Source organism: Rattus norvegicus, chromosome 3 (assembly GCF_021556685.1).
Source record: "Rattus norvegicus strain SHRSP/BbbUtx chromosome 3, alternate assembly SHRSP_T2T, whole genome shotgun sequence".
Classification (NCBI taxonomy): Eukaryota; Metazoa; Chordata; class Mammalia; order Rodentia; family Muridae; genus Rattus; species Rattus norvegicus.
In genome coordinates, this window is record NC_141536.1 from 143,086,348 (window position 1) to 143,101,577 (window position 15,230).

Here is a 15,230-nt window from a genome sequence, read left to right on the forward strand (position 1 = left end):
TTGGCTATGTTTCTAGAATCCAGAATACTATCTGGCATTTAGTAGGTGCTCAACAAACAAATGGATTTTTTGTTATTTTATCTTTTTTTTTTTCCGGAGCTGAGGACCAAACCCAGGACCTTGCGCTTGCTAGGCAAGCGCGCTCTACCACTGAGCTAAATTCCCAACCCCGGATTTTTTTTTTTTTTAAAGATTTATTTATTTCATGTATGTGAGTACACTGTCAATGTCTTCAGACACACCAGAAGAGGGCATCGGACCTCACTTCAGATGGTTGTGAGCCACCATATGGTTGCTGGGATTTGAACTCAAGACCTCAGGAAGAGCAGTCAGTGCTCTTAACCACTGAGCCATCTCTCCAGCCCCGGGTTTTTTTTTTTAAAGAGGCTATTTTCACTTTTATTTTGTGCATAGGTGCAAAATTTTTATTTTTTTTTCCAGAGCTGGGGACTGAACCCAAGGCCTTGCGCTTGCTAGGCAAGCGCTCTACCACTGAGCTAAATCCTCAACCCTAAAATTTTTATTTTTATGAGCAAGTATAGCTGTACACTGCATGCAGCAGTGCCCTGGGGGCCAGGAGACGTTGGATCCCCTGGAACTGGAGGGATGGAAGGTTGTGAGCCAACAAATGGGTGCTGGGAGTGGAGCCTGGGTCTTCTGCACAAACAAATGCTCTTAACCACTGCACGATTAAGCCCCATGATTAAAAGTTAAATTAAATGACCAGGTATCACCATGGTGTACCGCGGCCAGGGCCAGAAGGTGCAGAAGGTGATGGTGCAGCCCATCAATCTTATCTTCAGATACTTGCAAAGTGGATCTCGAATTCAGGTGTGGCTCTGTGAGCAAGTGGATGCTCAGATAGAGGGTTGCATCATTGGCTTTGATGAGTACATGAACCTTGTATCAGATGATGCAGAAGAAATTCATTCTAAAACAAAGTCAAGAGAACAACCGGGTTGGATCATGCTAAAAGGAGACAATATTACTCTGCTCCAACGTGTTTGCAACTAGCAATAGTCAAGCAGGGGAGAAGTTTAGAAGAGGGTTCAGGAGCCTGCTGGTGACTACATTTATTCATCCTGTTTTACTTGCACATTATCATTGGGGTAAAAATAAATGTGAGCTTGTTTTTGTTACTAAAAAAAATGACCAGGTATATTAGAATGGTAATATTAATGATACAAGCTATGCCAAACAGAACTTTAGGGAAAAAATCAAACTCTGAGGCTGATGGGTCAATGGTGATGTTAAAGATAGGAAAGAAGGAATTCTGGTCTCACTCCTGGAAAGGGTAGAGAGAAAGAGGCTTTAGGATTCGGAGTCTGCAGAAGACCCAGGAAAAGGACTGACTGGCCCATGAAGTCAGGGAGGAATGTTTTTGTTGTGGCGGTGGTAGTTTTTAGTTTTGTTTTGAGACAGGTTCTCATTATGTACTCCTGGCTGGCTTAGAACTTGCTATGAAGATCAGGTTAGCCTCAAATTCACAGAGATCTGCCTGCTTCTGCCTCGGGAGTGGTAGGATTAAAGGTTGCCAACAAGAGCAGGATAGTGCTGGCACAGGCCTTTAATCCCAGCATTCCAGAGGCAGAGGCAGCGGATTGTCCGGTTATGGGGTCATCTGCTCCACCAAAGGGCATAGCTGGCCAGACGCAGGAAATTCGACTGTGCTTCCTGGGCAGGTGTCAGGCTGTAGGGCAGCCCATGGGCAAAGCTCAGGGGTGAGGAAGCACAGCCTGAGGTGCAGGACAGCAGGAGCTGGCTTGTGGATCCCTGGGTCTGCGGCGAGGCCAGGGGTGAGGGGGGTGGGGTGGGGACTGTCTGGTTCTCAGGCTCTTGGACATCTAGGCACCACTGGATGCCATGGAAGAATTGAGTACAGAGGTGGGGGTCCGTGGGCTGGATCTAGCCTGGCGCTGAGGGGGAAAGAGGGGAAGCTCTGGCTGGTACCATGGGGAGAGTCCTTGGCTTGTCAGTGGTTGGCTGTAGGCTTGGTGGTGGCTGAGGCTGAGAGTGCAAGGAGGCCTTCTACCAAAGATTAGACTGTGGACTCTATGGGCCAAGACCTTCTCCAGGGCTCCCCATGGTGGATCCCAGTGAAGAGAGACAGTTCACAGTTTTAAGGCATTTGTTGTCATGGCAGAAAGTGGATGAGTAAAACCATACCCCACTGCTCAGGGTGGGCCTGAGGTTAAATACCTTTTACAGGGAGAAGTGTCTGGGAAGGAAAGCTTATGGGTAAGCCTCCAGGCCTTTAGGTGCCTCATTAAAATGGAGATCTGTCTTGAGCCAACATCACAGCCTCTACCTGAAGGCCTACATGACTGAAGGCCACAAAACTATGGAGGGCTGTGGCTAGTGACCAGGGCCTGGTGCCTGGGAATCAGGCAAAGTGCCTACCATCCCTTCAGAGTCACCAGGGTTTCTAGCCTTAGCTCAGCCAGGAACCAGGCTGCCTTTTAGGGTCCCACAGTGGACCTCTAAAGTTCAAGGTCAGCCTGATCCACAGACAAGCTCCAGACAGCCAGGGCTACATGGAGAAACCCCTGCTTCGGAAAACCAAAAACAAGGAAGAAAAAGTTGCCAACACATCCAGCAAAGGGGTGGGTTTTTGGAGGGGAGATTTGCCTTTGAGGACTGGAAGAACGGCTAATCCATGTCTAATATTTAGGGCAGGCTGAGGAAACCCTGGGCAGAAGAGGCTTTGAGGGTGTGGCCCTGTAGATGACTGACAGGCATTAGCAGGACACATCGGTAGTATTCCAACAGAGAGGAGCTCCGTTCATCTATTTTCTAATTTTAGGAGTTTCGTGAGGAAAGTGAAAATTGTGGTTTGTATTGATTATTCCTCTGGCTGAGGCTTAAATGGGTATTTGCGGTAAAACAAGAAGGCCATTTGGAGTCAAATCCCTGGTAATGCAGTCTTAGGATGACAGTGTGGTTATGATGATGGAAGCCATCCACTGTGGATGACATCTCTCTGGTTCCCCTTTCTCTGTGTGGGCTTCCAACTCTTTCTGGTTGCCCAAGGGCAGCAGACTGATCTCAGTAGTCCACATTGTAGTTAAATTTTTTTTTCTTTTCTTTTTTCTTTTTTTCAGAGCTGGGGACCGAACCCAGGGCCTTGTGCTTGCTAGGCAAGAGCTCTACCACTGAGCTAAATCCCCAACCCCGTAGTTAAATATTTTTAAAGATTGAATGATCATAATATCAAACTGCCCTTAACATTCGTATCTCTCCATCCACACATTAGCGCGGCTCTCAGCTATCATTACAGATCTTTGTGTAATGGACGGCAGTGAAATCAGAAACTCGAAACTGGTCAACGTGTCAGTAGAGTGTTCAGCCACAGTAGGACTTCTTTCTCATCTTTTCCCCTGTCTAAGACTCAGGCATCACCATGAATGAGGGGGTGGGAAGATATTATAAGAGCCAGAGGTTGGGGAGACCTGGGGTGAAATAGTGTCTCGGAAATGACAGGACTACAGCACTCACAAACTTAGACCAGATGTAGGTTTCTCTGCCTGCACAGGATCAAGCCAGTCACCATTCTAGAATGCATGGGGGGAAAGCTCAAAGATCCCCACTGAGGGCTGCCTTGGGTGGGAAAGTCAGTTTCCTCTGAGGGCATGTATAGTCCCTGATAGACCATGTTCCTGTGAATGACCCCACACCCATCAATGTAATATACTGGCAGTTCAAAGTGGACTTGTGGATTATAAACCAAACATAGCCTTTGGAGAAGGCTCAGCTGGTAAAAGTACTTGCTACAGAGACGGAGTTCAGTTCCAGGGTCTTACAGGGTGGAAAGAGAGAATCGATTCCTGAACATTGTCCTCTGATATTCACACATGTGTTTTGTTGTGTGTCTGCGTCTGTGTGTAGATACATGCCATGTGTGCCCACATACACACAAAACAAAATAAATAATAAGTGTAAAAAAGAGGTCATAAAGTTGGGCTAGCAATGGCTGAGAATAGGGTTGTGAAAGAAATGCGGTGTCAGAGAATCACGGTCTTGAAGTGTGTGAATGGGAATGGAGGTCCCTCCAAAGATGGAAATTGGGGTTAAGAAGAGCCCTGAGGGAATCTAACATATACTGATGAATTAAGACCAAGCAGAGATGGGAGTCATTCGAGATTGCTTTCCAATCTGCATGGCACAGTTGCAAGGTATGGGGTGTCCTTCTAACTGGCAATCCGGTGAGGCAGGTTGATGTTGCAACGTTGGAGAATACTGTGTGCAGCGATAATGGGGTGCGTGTTGCAGAACCGGGGTCAGTGTCAGCGTTGGGAGGTGATGTGCGAGCGCCGGATGTGTGTGTGTAGAGTTGGAACTACAAGGGGACTGGGTCTCCAGCCGGACAGCAGGGAAAGCTGTTTCCGGGGCAGGGGGTTCGGCGCCGGCTCCTGGGCGCCCCCTGGCGGCCTCGACCCCACCGCGGTTTTCACAATGCTTGCGTAGCCCCGCTTCGACTCCCCGGGCGGCGGCAGCTCCAAGATGGCGCAGGCGATCTTCGAGGCCCTGGAGGGTGAGCGCGCCGGGCCGGGGCAGCGGCTGTTCCGCGTGGCGCCCCCTCCCGCCGCGCCCTCGCAGCGCCGGGCCCAGGGCGCGCGGAGGCCGCGGGGCGGAGGGCGGAGGGCGTCCGGGCCGGAACAGCCGCGGGGCGGGAGGGGGCGGGAACAGCCGGGGAGCGCCGGCTCTGCGGGGAGGGGGCCTCGGGACCGGAACAGCGCGGCAATCGAGGCCGCTGGCGCGGGAGGGTGCCCGTGGAGGAAACAGCCCGGGACCCGGGCCTGGAGAGACCTTGGCGCGGGATGACTGGGTGGCCTGGCAGCCCAATCGGGCGCCCTAACCACCAAGATCTTCCGGAGATCCACTGTGCCCTCCGGGCTAGGGTGTAGTCCTACTAAGTCCAGAGCAGGGAAGGAGGCGCCGCCTGTGTGCGCAGCTGAGTCTGGAAGTGACCACAGGCCCCAACCAGTAAACAGGGCACCCACCGTGCTCCGATCTAAGCCCTGCCCGCGTGTGCCTGCTTGGGCTACGCTGGTCTCCGATCGAGTCGGACCCGATCCTGTGATCTGCAAGATCACCGTGGTGGATGGGCCTTAGGCTCTGGGGAAAGGGAGCTCTGAGCGCCACCATGTGCACCTACTGAAGTTTAGCGACAAAGAATGGCGCTAGAGACAGGAGAGGAGTTGGCCACCGCAGTCGCCTTGTAGGAGGAGGGTGGAGTGAACAGCTGGAGTGGAAATTTGTGGGCCGGACCGACTGAAGGAGGCCGAGGCTTGTAGTTCTTGGTGGGTGAGCACTCACCTTGGCGTGATGGAGCATCTATTCTACCTGAGTCCAGTTTCAGTGATTCTTACTAAGATTCACTTGTCCTCATCGTCCCTCATTACTACCCCACCCCACCTCCGCCGTCAGAAAGAATAGTAAAAGAAGGAAATCTCAGTCAGGTGTGACGGTGTATGCCCATAATCCCAGCGGTGGGAAGACAGGCAGGAAAATCGTTAGCCTCGTTTTGAGGCCAGCTTTGGCACCGTGAGACTTAACCAATTAGGAATATATGTGTACATACATATAAACTCACAATAACAACTTTTTTAAAAAAGGCCATGACTTTGAAGGAGAGTGGAGAGGTTGTATGGGAGGGCTTGGAGGGAGGAGAGTGAAGGGAGGAATGTTGCAATCAAATTATAATCGCAAAAATGATAAAAAATATTTAAAAATAACATTGTATAGAAAACAAACAAAAAAACACAAAACAAGAACCCCCAAAAAAGAAGACTACAAAGGTGACCCCAGCTGCTGTGTTCTGTAAAGAAAATAGCAGGGATGGTGTGAATCTGGGCAGTCAGAGTTATGGGTGTCCGTTCCCTTTTGGAGGACAGTGGGGTATTGCATTGTTTAACCGTTCACTACAAGCATAAGTTTGTGTATTAGCTGAAGAAAAAATTAAAAAGAATTCAAGAAGTGTAGCTTCACTGGCCTTGGAAAATCCCCAGGACCAAAATAAATAAAATTTCTGAGAGAGAGAGAGAGAGAGAGAGAGAGAGAGAGAGAGAGAGAGAGAGAGAGAGAGAACAGCAGGTGTGTGGCGATCCAAATAGAAGGGCATCTGAAGGACCAGGTGGTGGAAGTGGAGTTTGCAAAACCCTGGGGAGAACAAGATTTCCCATAACTCCCAGTTCAGTGTAGGGGAGCAGCTAGAGAAAAGCCCTCCACTGATTTGATGAAGCTTCTGAACTTTATCTTGGGATCAGTGTGGTGCTAAAAAAAGCTTTTCATCGGGGAGCCACATCATCTGATGTATGTTTTATAAAGTTCACCCTGGCTTCTGGGGAATGACTGGAGCGGGCTGAAGGGCAGCAGGGAGTGGGTGAGGAGCTAGGCTAGGCTGAGGGGATGGGGAGAGTGGATTTCAGATATATCTGGGAGGCAGAATAGCTTAGATTTGCCAAAAGTCTAGAAATGTCAGGAAGGAAGCTGTGGGGGTGAGGGAAAATTCCAGAAATGCACGGTGTGCCCTGACCCCTACGTACTGATGGGCATTACCAGAAGGGAACTGAACGGAGGGTGGAATGTTTAATTTGGGGCTTCATTTTTTATTTTTCCCTTTTATTTATATGTATGGTATGTATGTGAGTATACTTAGGTCACAGCATGGATGTGGCGGTCAGAGGACAACGTGCAGGAGTCAGTAGGTCCTAGAAACCAAACTCAGCTTGCCAAATGCCTTTACACGCTGTGAAAACCCCTCTCACAGGCCCAATATTTTATCTTGAAAAAAGATCCCCCCCCCCACCTCCGGAAGTTCTAAGAGAGTGATCCCAAGAACCTGGTTTCTCCCGGTGATAACAGCTTGACTTCGTTATACTATCGAGTCTCACTACCCAACAGTTCAGAAGCCGTCTATCACTTCCAGCTGTGGTCTTTTTCAAACCACATCCCTCCCTTCTCCCATCCTCCCTGACTCCGGACTCTTCTATTCCTCGCCTATGAAATGTCATTGTAAGTCTGTTATGTAAGTGGGCTACTAGAGGATCTTGCCCTTGAGACCTATATTTTACCCATAAATTATTATTTACCCTTAAGGTTATATGTGCTGGTATTCTCTCTCTCTCTCTCTCAACCGTAGAAAAAATGTATTTGAATCATAGAGAAAGACAACTGCAGTCAATAGAGCAAAGGAAGACATTTGAGGAAAGTACTGAGTTATGGATCTGAACTACAAAGGAACAGTGAATAGAATTGGGCAAGAAAGATGGGTTTAACTTTTCATTGACGATTTTGATGTCATGGACAAATACGTGGCAAGTGGTCTCAATCTTGTAACCTGTGTAGTTTGAAAATAAGACTAAATGATGGCGAAGTCGTTAGGTTTGATGGAACACAGAGGATGCGTGACTGAGTGGCGAGGTGCAGAGTAATGAATTCTTGTGCAGAAACCTCACAATACGGACTCCACCTAAAGATAATCCAGTGGATTGAGTCGTCGCATAGTTCTAAGGATGTTAGGCATCGGGATTTTGATAAGTTCAGGTCCTCTTTAGGTTTGAATTAGGATGTCAGTTCAGTGGAGCACATTCAAGACCTCATCTGATATGTTAGTCATGTTTAATGATTCATCGCCTCACTAAATTTATTCATTTTTGCCTGGAAAAGAAATGAGGGAGGATAGAGGGAGACAAGGACTGGGAGAGACAACTGGATGGGGGGACTGGAACGAACTAGAAACCTAGGCAGTGCGAAACGATCAGGGTGACACTAGTTAAGACTCCTAGCAATGGGGGATGGAGCCTGACACAGCCATCACTCGTGACCAGGCAAGACTTCCAATGGCAGGATTCGGACACCAACCCCGTGAGAGGGAGCCCCCCCTGACAGTATTAACGATAATCTGCTATACGTGCAGACAGGTGCCTAGCATAAACCATCATCAGAGAGGCTTCACCCAGCAACTGATGGAAACCGGTGCAGAGACCCACAGCCAAGCCTTAAGTGGAGCTTGGGGGATCCTGTGGAAGAGGGGGAGGAAGGAGCCAGAGGGGTCGAGGACACCACAAGAAAACCTACAAGATCAACTAACTGGCACATAAGGGGTCATAGATACTAAACCGCCAACCAGAGAGCATGCATGGGCCGGACCAAGGCCCTCTGCACATGTGTGACAGTTGTGCAGCTGGGTCTCCGTGTGACTTCTAGAGCAGGAGCAGGGGCTGTCTCTGCATACATTGTCTGCCTTTGCATCCCTTTCCACTGACTGGGCTTTCTTGTCTTAGCCTCGTGAACTGGCTAGTTTTGTGTGTCAACTTGACACAAGCTGGAATTATCACAGAGAAAGGAGCCTCCCTTGAGGAAATGCCTCCATGAGACCCAGCTGTAAGGCATTTTCTCAACTAGTGGATAAGGAGGGAGGATTCAGCCCATTGTGGGTGGTGCCGTCCCTGGGCTGGTGGTCTAGGGTTCTATAAGAGAGCAAGCTCAGCAAGCCAGGGGAAACAAACCAATAACATCCTGACTTCCTTTGGTGATGAACACCGATGTGGAAGTGTAAGCTGAATAAATCCTTTCCCCCCCAACTTGCTTCTTAGTCATGATGTTTGTGCAGGAATCGAAACCCTAAGACACCTCGATAGAAGAAAATGCGCCTAGTCTTACTGCAACTTGATAGGTCAAGGCTGGTTGATATTCATGGGATATCCCCTTGTCTAAATAGAGAGGGAGGAGGGGAGGGTAAGCTGCAATCGGGATGTAAAGTAAATAACTTAACAATTATTATATTGGGAGGAATATGATCAAAATATGTTGTATGGAAACTTTTTTTTTCTTTAAGACTTATTTATTTATTATAAGTACACTGCGGCTGTCTTTAGACACACCAGAAGAGGGCATCAGATCACATTACAGATGGTTGTGAGCCACCATGTGGTTGCTGGGAATTGAACTCAGGACCTCTGGAAGAGCAGTCGGTGCTCTTAACCACTGAGCCATCTCTGCAGCCTAAAAAGAAATCTTTTAAAAAGAAGTCTATGAATTCAAATTCTGTAAGCACCAGATTTGCATCAAGACACAAGAACACAGGTTTATATAAGATGGGTATAAGGACGTAATGTTAGAACTAGGCCAGTGGGACTAGGGATAAGAGCTCAGTAGTTAAGAGTGCTTTTTGTTTTTGCAAAGGACCAGAGTTTGATTCTCAGCACCTGTATCAGGCAGCGACTGCCTGTTGTTAGGTCCCAAAGCAGGCCCCAAAATGGCAGTGCTGACTGTGTCCTAAGATGATAACCTGGGGCCTAACCCAGGCTGGAATTGGGGTAAATAAAGGATTCTTGTTGGGTAAACAGAATTCTAAACTCAGTATTCCTTATGTTTTTGTTTGTCAGGAAAACCACTACTTACCCTCTCTGCCTCTGATGGTCAACTGATGGGGGCAAAGCTCATCTAGTTCCCACTTAAGGCAAACAGCCTGCATCAGCTCAAGACCCCACCTTGCTGAGTGTCATAAAATCCACTTGCTTTCCCACCAGGTTGCAGCTGTCTGCTCTCTGATGCAGTCCAGTTTGTTCCCTAATAAACTGTTTTTCTACCTATGGAGTCTAGTTTGGTAGTTTTGGAACACTTGTTTATACCTGTAAGCCCAGCTTCCAAGAGGAACTGACACTCCTCTGACCTCCTCAAGTACACACACACACACACACACACACACACACACACACACACACACACTTAGCCAGTGCTTGGCAACAGCTCCCCTGCCTCCTCCCCCCACCATGTTGATAGGTACTGGGACATTGCAGACAGGCTTTGTCACTTGAGACCTGAGGTAGCATCAAAGGATTTTGATTCATGTTAAGGTTTTGGCACTAAGCACATCTTTTTTTTTTTTTTTTTTTTTTTTTTTTGGAGCTGGGGACCGAACCCAGGACCTCTTGCTTGCTAGGCAAGTGCTCTACCGCTGAGCTAAATCCCCAACCCCTCACTAAGCACATCTTATTCCTCACACTCTTCCCTGATTCCTGCCTGGGAATCAGAGTGCCTGTCTCAGACTCTTGCTGTAAATTTCCTACCTCTGTCCTCAAAAGGTTTAAGAACAGACCCCATTTCTGCTACATGGGCTCTGATTCTCTTCAGATGGGACACCTTGCTGTCTGTCTCAGGTTCTGGTCCCTGAAGCCTCCTCAGAGCCCCCACTAGCCAGTTGTCCCTCTGTCTACCCATGACTTTAATAATTCTTCTAATAAAGTAACTTATGTTCATCTCAATGTCCTCTTGAACTACCCGACTCCATCTGAAGCCTAAGAGTGGGAAAGGGTTTACAGAAGTTGTTCAGGAAAGCAGGAACCCCAAGTCTGTGCCCCCCAAGACAGGGAACTAGATGAAAGAGAATGAGACCACTGGGGACAACGTGGGAGGTAGAATCAAATAGAAGGAGCACCTCAAAATCCAGACAGACAGAACTCCTCCAAACAGCTACCTTTTTGGGCGGGTAGGAGGAGATCTTAAAGAGGGTCCTCAGGCAAGGTGGAAGAGATCCAAGAAGGGGTCCACCTGGAGCCAAGAAGGGGGTCTTGGTGTGTCAGGTACTGTGGCATGGTCTCTGGTGGAAGGTGAGAGCTTAAGTTTTGCCAGAGGAGGTAGAAGAACATTGGAAGGTAAGCAAAGAGATGGTGGGCACAGGCAGATACTTCAAAGATTCGACAGCAGATGCTTGTTAAATGGGCAGAGATGAGAACAAAGAAGCCAGGAGACCTGGGAGACTTGTGGGGTGTGGGTGAGGGGGATCATCAGGTAATGGAACTTCCAAAGGGCTCTGTGACTTAGGATCTAGCAATGCTCTGAGACATTAGGAAAGGGCTGGTTTATAAAAAGTACAAAGGGGGGCTGGAGAGATGGCTCAGTAGTTAAGAGCACTGGCTGCTCTTCCAGAGGTCCAGAGTTCAATTCCCAGCAACCACATGGTGGCTCACAACCATCTGTAACGGGATCCAATGCCCTCTTCTGGTGTCTGAAGACAGCTGCAGTGTACTCGCATACATTAAATAAATAAATAAATAGATCTTTTTTAAAAAAAAAAAAAAGTACAAAGGGAGGTGGTCTGGGAGTGAATTGGCTCTGTCTAAGCTTCTCACAATCCCAAAAGAACTCTCACTTTTTGCAGGGTTGAAGTGGTCATTGGCCCTTTGTATCAGTGGGAATATGCTCTTCACTCCTCTTTCCAGTTTTTTAGTGTTCCAGTCTCTAGAGCATAATGATCAGGATCAGGGGTGGTGTGCAGACTTCCATGTCCTTGTTCTAGGAAGCAGAGTTGAGGATGTTGTAAAGAAGGACACTATGACCTGAGCAGTGTGGTGGCACATGCCTTTAATCCCGGAGGCAGCCGCACATGGATCATGAGTTCGAGGCCAGCCTGATCTATAGATTGAGTTCCAGGGCAGCCAAAAGCTATGCACAGAGAAACCCTGTCTCAAAAAAGCAAACAAAAAGGCAGTATGTAATAGGCAGCTCCTAAGACATCTTGGGGGCTAGCAAGATGGTGATGACTTCACCAGCAGGTGAAGGTCCATGCCACCCTTAGTGTCTAACGTGGATCTCAGGAGCCCACATAAAGGTAAAAGCTTGATAGACTTGTCTCTGGTCTCCACATGTACTGCGGTGGGCATAAGTCTCTCGGTTTGAGGATGCAGCTCAGGTGATAGAATCCTGCCAGGTGTTCAGAATCCTGGGTTCAGTCACCAACACCACAGAAAACCACAGAAAACTAGTGGAGATGCATACCTGTGATCCCAGCACTTGGAGGCTTAATTCTTCATAATGAGTTCAAGACCAGCCTATTAGAGTGAGACCCTATCTTAAACAAAACAAAACAAAACAAAACAAAATAAAAACCATGTAGGTCATCTTTTAAGAAGCTTTTTCCCCCTGTTTGTTGTTTGTTTTTCTTTTTTGAGACAAGGTTTCTCTGTGTAGCCCAGGCTGTCCTAGAACTTGCTCTGTAGACCAGGCTAGCCTTGAACTCACAGAGATTGGCCTGCCTCTGCCTCTGCCTCTGCCTCTGCCCCTGCCTCCTGAGTGCTGGGGTTAAAAATATGACATTACTTCCCAGCAAGAAACCTTCATTTTCAAAACTATTTTTTATTTTTTTGAGACAGAATTGCCCTGTTTAGCCCAGCAGTTCTCAACCTTTAGGGGTCAAATGACCTTTTCTTAAGGTTGCCTAAGACCATCAGAATACATTGATATTTACATTAGAATTCAAAATAGTAGCAAAAATACAATTATGAAATAGTAACAAAAATACTGTTTATGGTTGGGAGTCACCACAGCATGAAGAACTGTAAGAAAGGGCTGTAAGCATTAGGAAGGTGGAGAACCACTGATTTAGCCCTAACTATCCTGGTACTCTGTAGACCATACTGGCCTCAAACTCTCAAAGATCCACCTGTCTCTGCCTCCTGAGCGCTAAGATTAAAGGCGTGCACTACCATACTCGGCTCTAAGAACCTTTTATACTACACTTTGTTTCCTTGCCTGCATGCACTCCTTCCTACCTGTGAGAGCCTTAGGAATGTAGTCAACTCTGAGGTCATGGCTCCAGACTCACGTCCTGGAATCTGGTGCAGTGTAATAGAGAGAACATATCTTGGATTGTTTTGGTTAGCTCTGGCTTGGGAGGGCGAAGTTAGGTGGAAGCTGGGCCCACTTCCTCACAGGCTGCATTTCCTGTTTCAGGAATGGACAATCAAACTGTTCTGGCCGTCCAGTCCTTGTTGGATGGCCAAGGAGCAGTCCCTGATCCAACAGGGCAAGGTGTAAGTGCACCGCCTGCCATCCAGCCACTGGGTGAGTATCTGCGCTGCCCATCTGTTCAAGGCCAGAGGCTCCTCAAGCAGAATGTGTGAGGTTAACCGAGCATGGGAGGGCACTGCCCTGTGGCCTCAGACTGACCTCTGGTACCTGACTTCTCTCCCTTCCTCCTGCCTAAACCTTCTGGCTCATGCCTTTCTCGTCTAATGCTTAGAGGACGTGGATCGTGGGTCTCATCCTTTGGGAATGTCCAGGAGCCCTGACCTGTGCCTTGGAAGTCACGGCTCAACTTCCCTTCCTTGAAGAGAGGATATAGATTGTTTTCCAGTTCATGAGTTAAGCCTCTGGCAGTCAGAGCAAAGGAGGGGCTGGCGAGATGGCTCTGCGGTTAGGAGCACTGACTGCTCTTCCAGAGGTCCTGAGTTCAAATCCCAGCAACCACATGGTGGCTCACAACCATCTGTAATGGGATCTGATGCCCTATTCTGGTTTGTCTGAAGACGGATATAGTGTACTCATATACATAAAATAAATAAATAAATCTTAAAAAAAAAAAAAGAAGCAGCAGTATGTCTCAGTAGTTAGCAATCTCTATCCTTTGAGTGGGTTTTCATTTATAAAGCACATGCCCTTTGAGGACCTTTGAGGTGCCCAGGACTTATCACAGCCATGCTGATAAATAAAACATGCTTCTTTCCCTTAGAGAACATGCAAGCTGGTGAAAATTGTTATTTGTGAGGCCAGCCTGGAATAAGGAATTGTGACTCTGGCATAAGCAGACTTCCTGGGAGTACAGGACATGACTCAGCAGTTTTTGCAGGGGGCTGGGGATTTAGCTCAGTGGTAGAGCGCTTGCCTAGGAAGCGCAAGGCCCTGGGTTCGGTCCCCAGCTCCGGAAAAAAAAGAACCAAAAAAAAAAAAAAAAAAAAAGAGTTTTTGCAGAGGACCTGAGTTCCATTCCCAGCACATACTTAAGATGACTCACCACTGCCTGTAACTTCAGCTCCAGGAGATCTACTGGCCTCTGAGGACACTGTACGTGTATGCACGGACACAAATACACGCATGCACATAATATTAAAAGATACAAATAAATCTGTATAAAGAAGACTTCTTAAAGCTGATGAGCCATGCAGAGTGAGTTGATCTGAGATCCACTCAGGCAGGGGAATAGTGCATGCAGAGGCATAAGGAAAAGGCTGCATGGTACACTGGAGAGTCAAATCAGTCAGAATAGTCTATTGGTCAACTTGGAAGTGAAGTCCCTGTATGCTTCCATATTTTAAATTATTTGATACCTGGCTACACATGACTGGCTCTTCCTGAAGGCACCCGTTGGGCTCTGAACATTCCTAGGCTGCTTGACATCTGCATGGCAAGTCACACAGTGTTTTCAGACTTGCCGCTCTGAGGCCAGTTGATTTCCCGTTCTTCACTGTGATTCCCCTCCTGACTCATTCTTGCTTTTTTTCTTTACTGCACTTTACGTGTGGCCTCTTCGACTACCACCCTGCCCCAGACGATGAGGATGTCTTTCTCTGCGGGAAGTGTAAGAAGCAATTCAACTCATTGCCGGCCTTCATGACCCACAAGCGTGAGCAGTGCCAGGGGAACGCCCCTGCTCTGGCTACGGTCTCCCTGGCTACCAACAGCATCTACACACCTTCCGCAGCACCTGCTGCCGTCCAGCAGGCCCCGCCTCCTGCCAACCGCCAGGTAGTCACTCCTTCCTTTGCTTGGTGATTCCTACAGCAGGTCTTTTCCCACACATGCTGTACCGAGTCTTGGAGGAGCGATATTGAGCAGGGCAGATGAAGAATCTACCGTTGTGGGTTGGATGAATGGATAGGACACAAATTCATGAACATAGACGTGTTTTGCTGGACATACTGGTGTATATCTGTAATTCTAACACTCAGGAGTCTGAAACAGGAGAATCAAGAGTTCAAGACTGCACTGGGCTGTATCTTGCAAGGTGGCAGCAACGTATGTCCCTAGTCTGCCCACTTTTCTAGGTTATGCAGATCAGCATGACTTCTCTTCTTCATTCAGTCTCTAAGTATGCTTTCTCTAACACCTGGGGCCCCCGATACTTTGGGGTTCCTTACTCTTGCTCTGAAGCTTAGTTCCCTACTGTGTGGCTGCTTGATGCTCTTGGAGGACAGAAGAGGACATCAGGTCCCCTGGGGCTAGAGTTACAGATAGTTGGAAATTACCATGTGAGCGCTGAGAATTGAACCAGGGTCCTCTGCAAGAGTAACCAGTGCTCTTAACCACTGAGCCATCTCTCCAACCCCTTTGCTTTAGTTTTTGAGAAAGTCTTTTTCTTTTCTTTTTTTTTTTTTTTGGTTCTTTTTTTCGGAGCTGGGGACCGAACCCAGGGCCTTGCGCTTCCTAGGTAAGTGCTCTACCACTGAGCT

The 15,230-nt window shown here is 47.9% G+C and overlaps 1 protein-coding gene and 1 pseudogene across 3 annotated transcripts in view; both read left to right on the forward strand.

Moving 5' to 3' along the window:
- Nucleotides 1–735: 735 nt before the first annotated feature.
- Nucleotides 736–1,014, forward strand: Snrpel3 (small nuclear ribonucleoprotein polypeptide E like 3; annotated as a pseudogene).
- A 3,446-nt stretch (nucleotides 1,015–4,460) lies between these two features.
- Zfp341 (zinc finger protein 341) overlaps nucleotides 4,461–15,230 on the forward strand; it is a 33,433-nt gene continuing 22,663 nt past the window's right edge. For 2 of the 3 annotated variants that reach the window (NM_001430392.1, NM_001430393.1), the window contains 3 exon segments: nucleotides 4,474–4,531; nucleotides 12,736–12,846; nucleotides 14,330–14,526. In NM_001430392.1, the coding sequence (NP_001417321.1) occupies nucleotides 4,501–4,531; nucleotides 12,736–12,846; nucleotides 14,330–14,526 (339 nt within the window). In that variant the 5' untranslated portion in view covers nucleotides 4,474–4,500. 3 annotated transcript variants of the gene reach the window in all.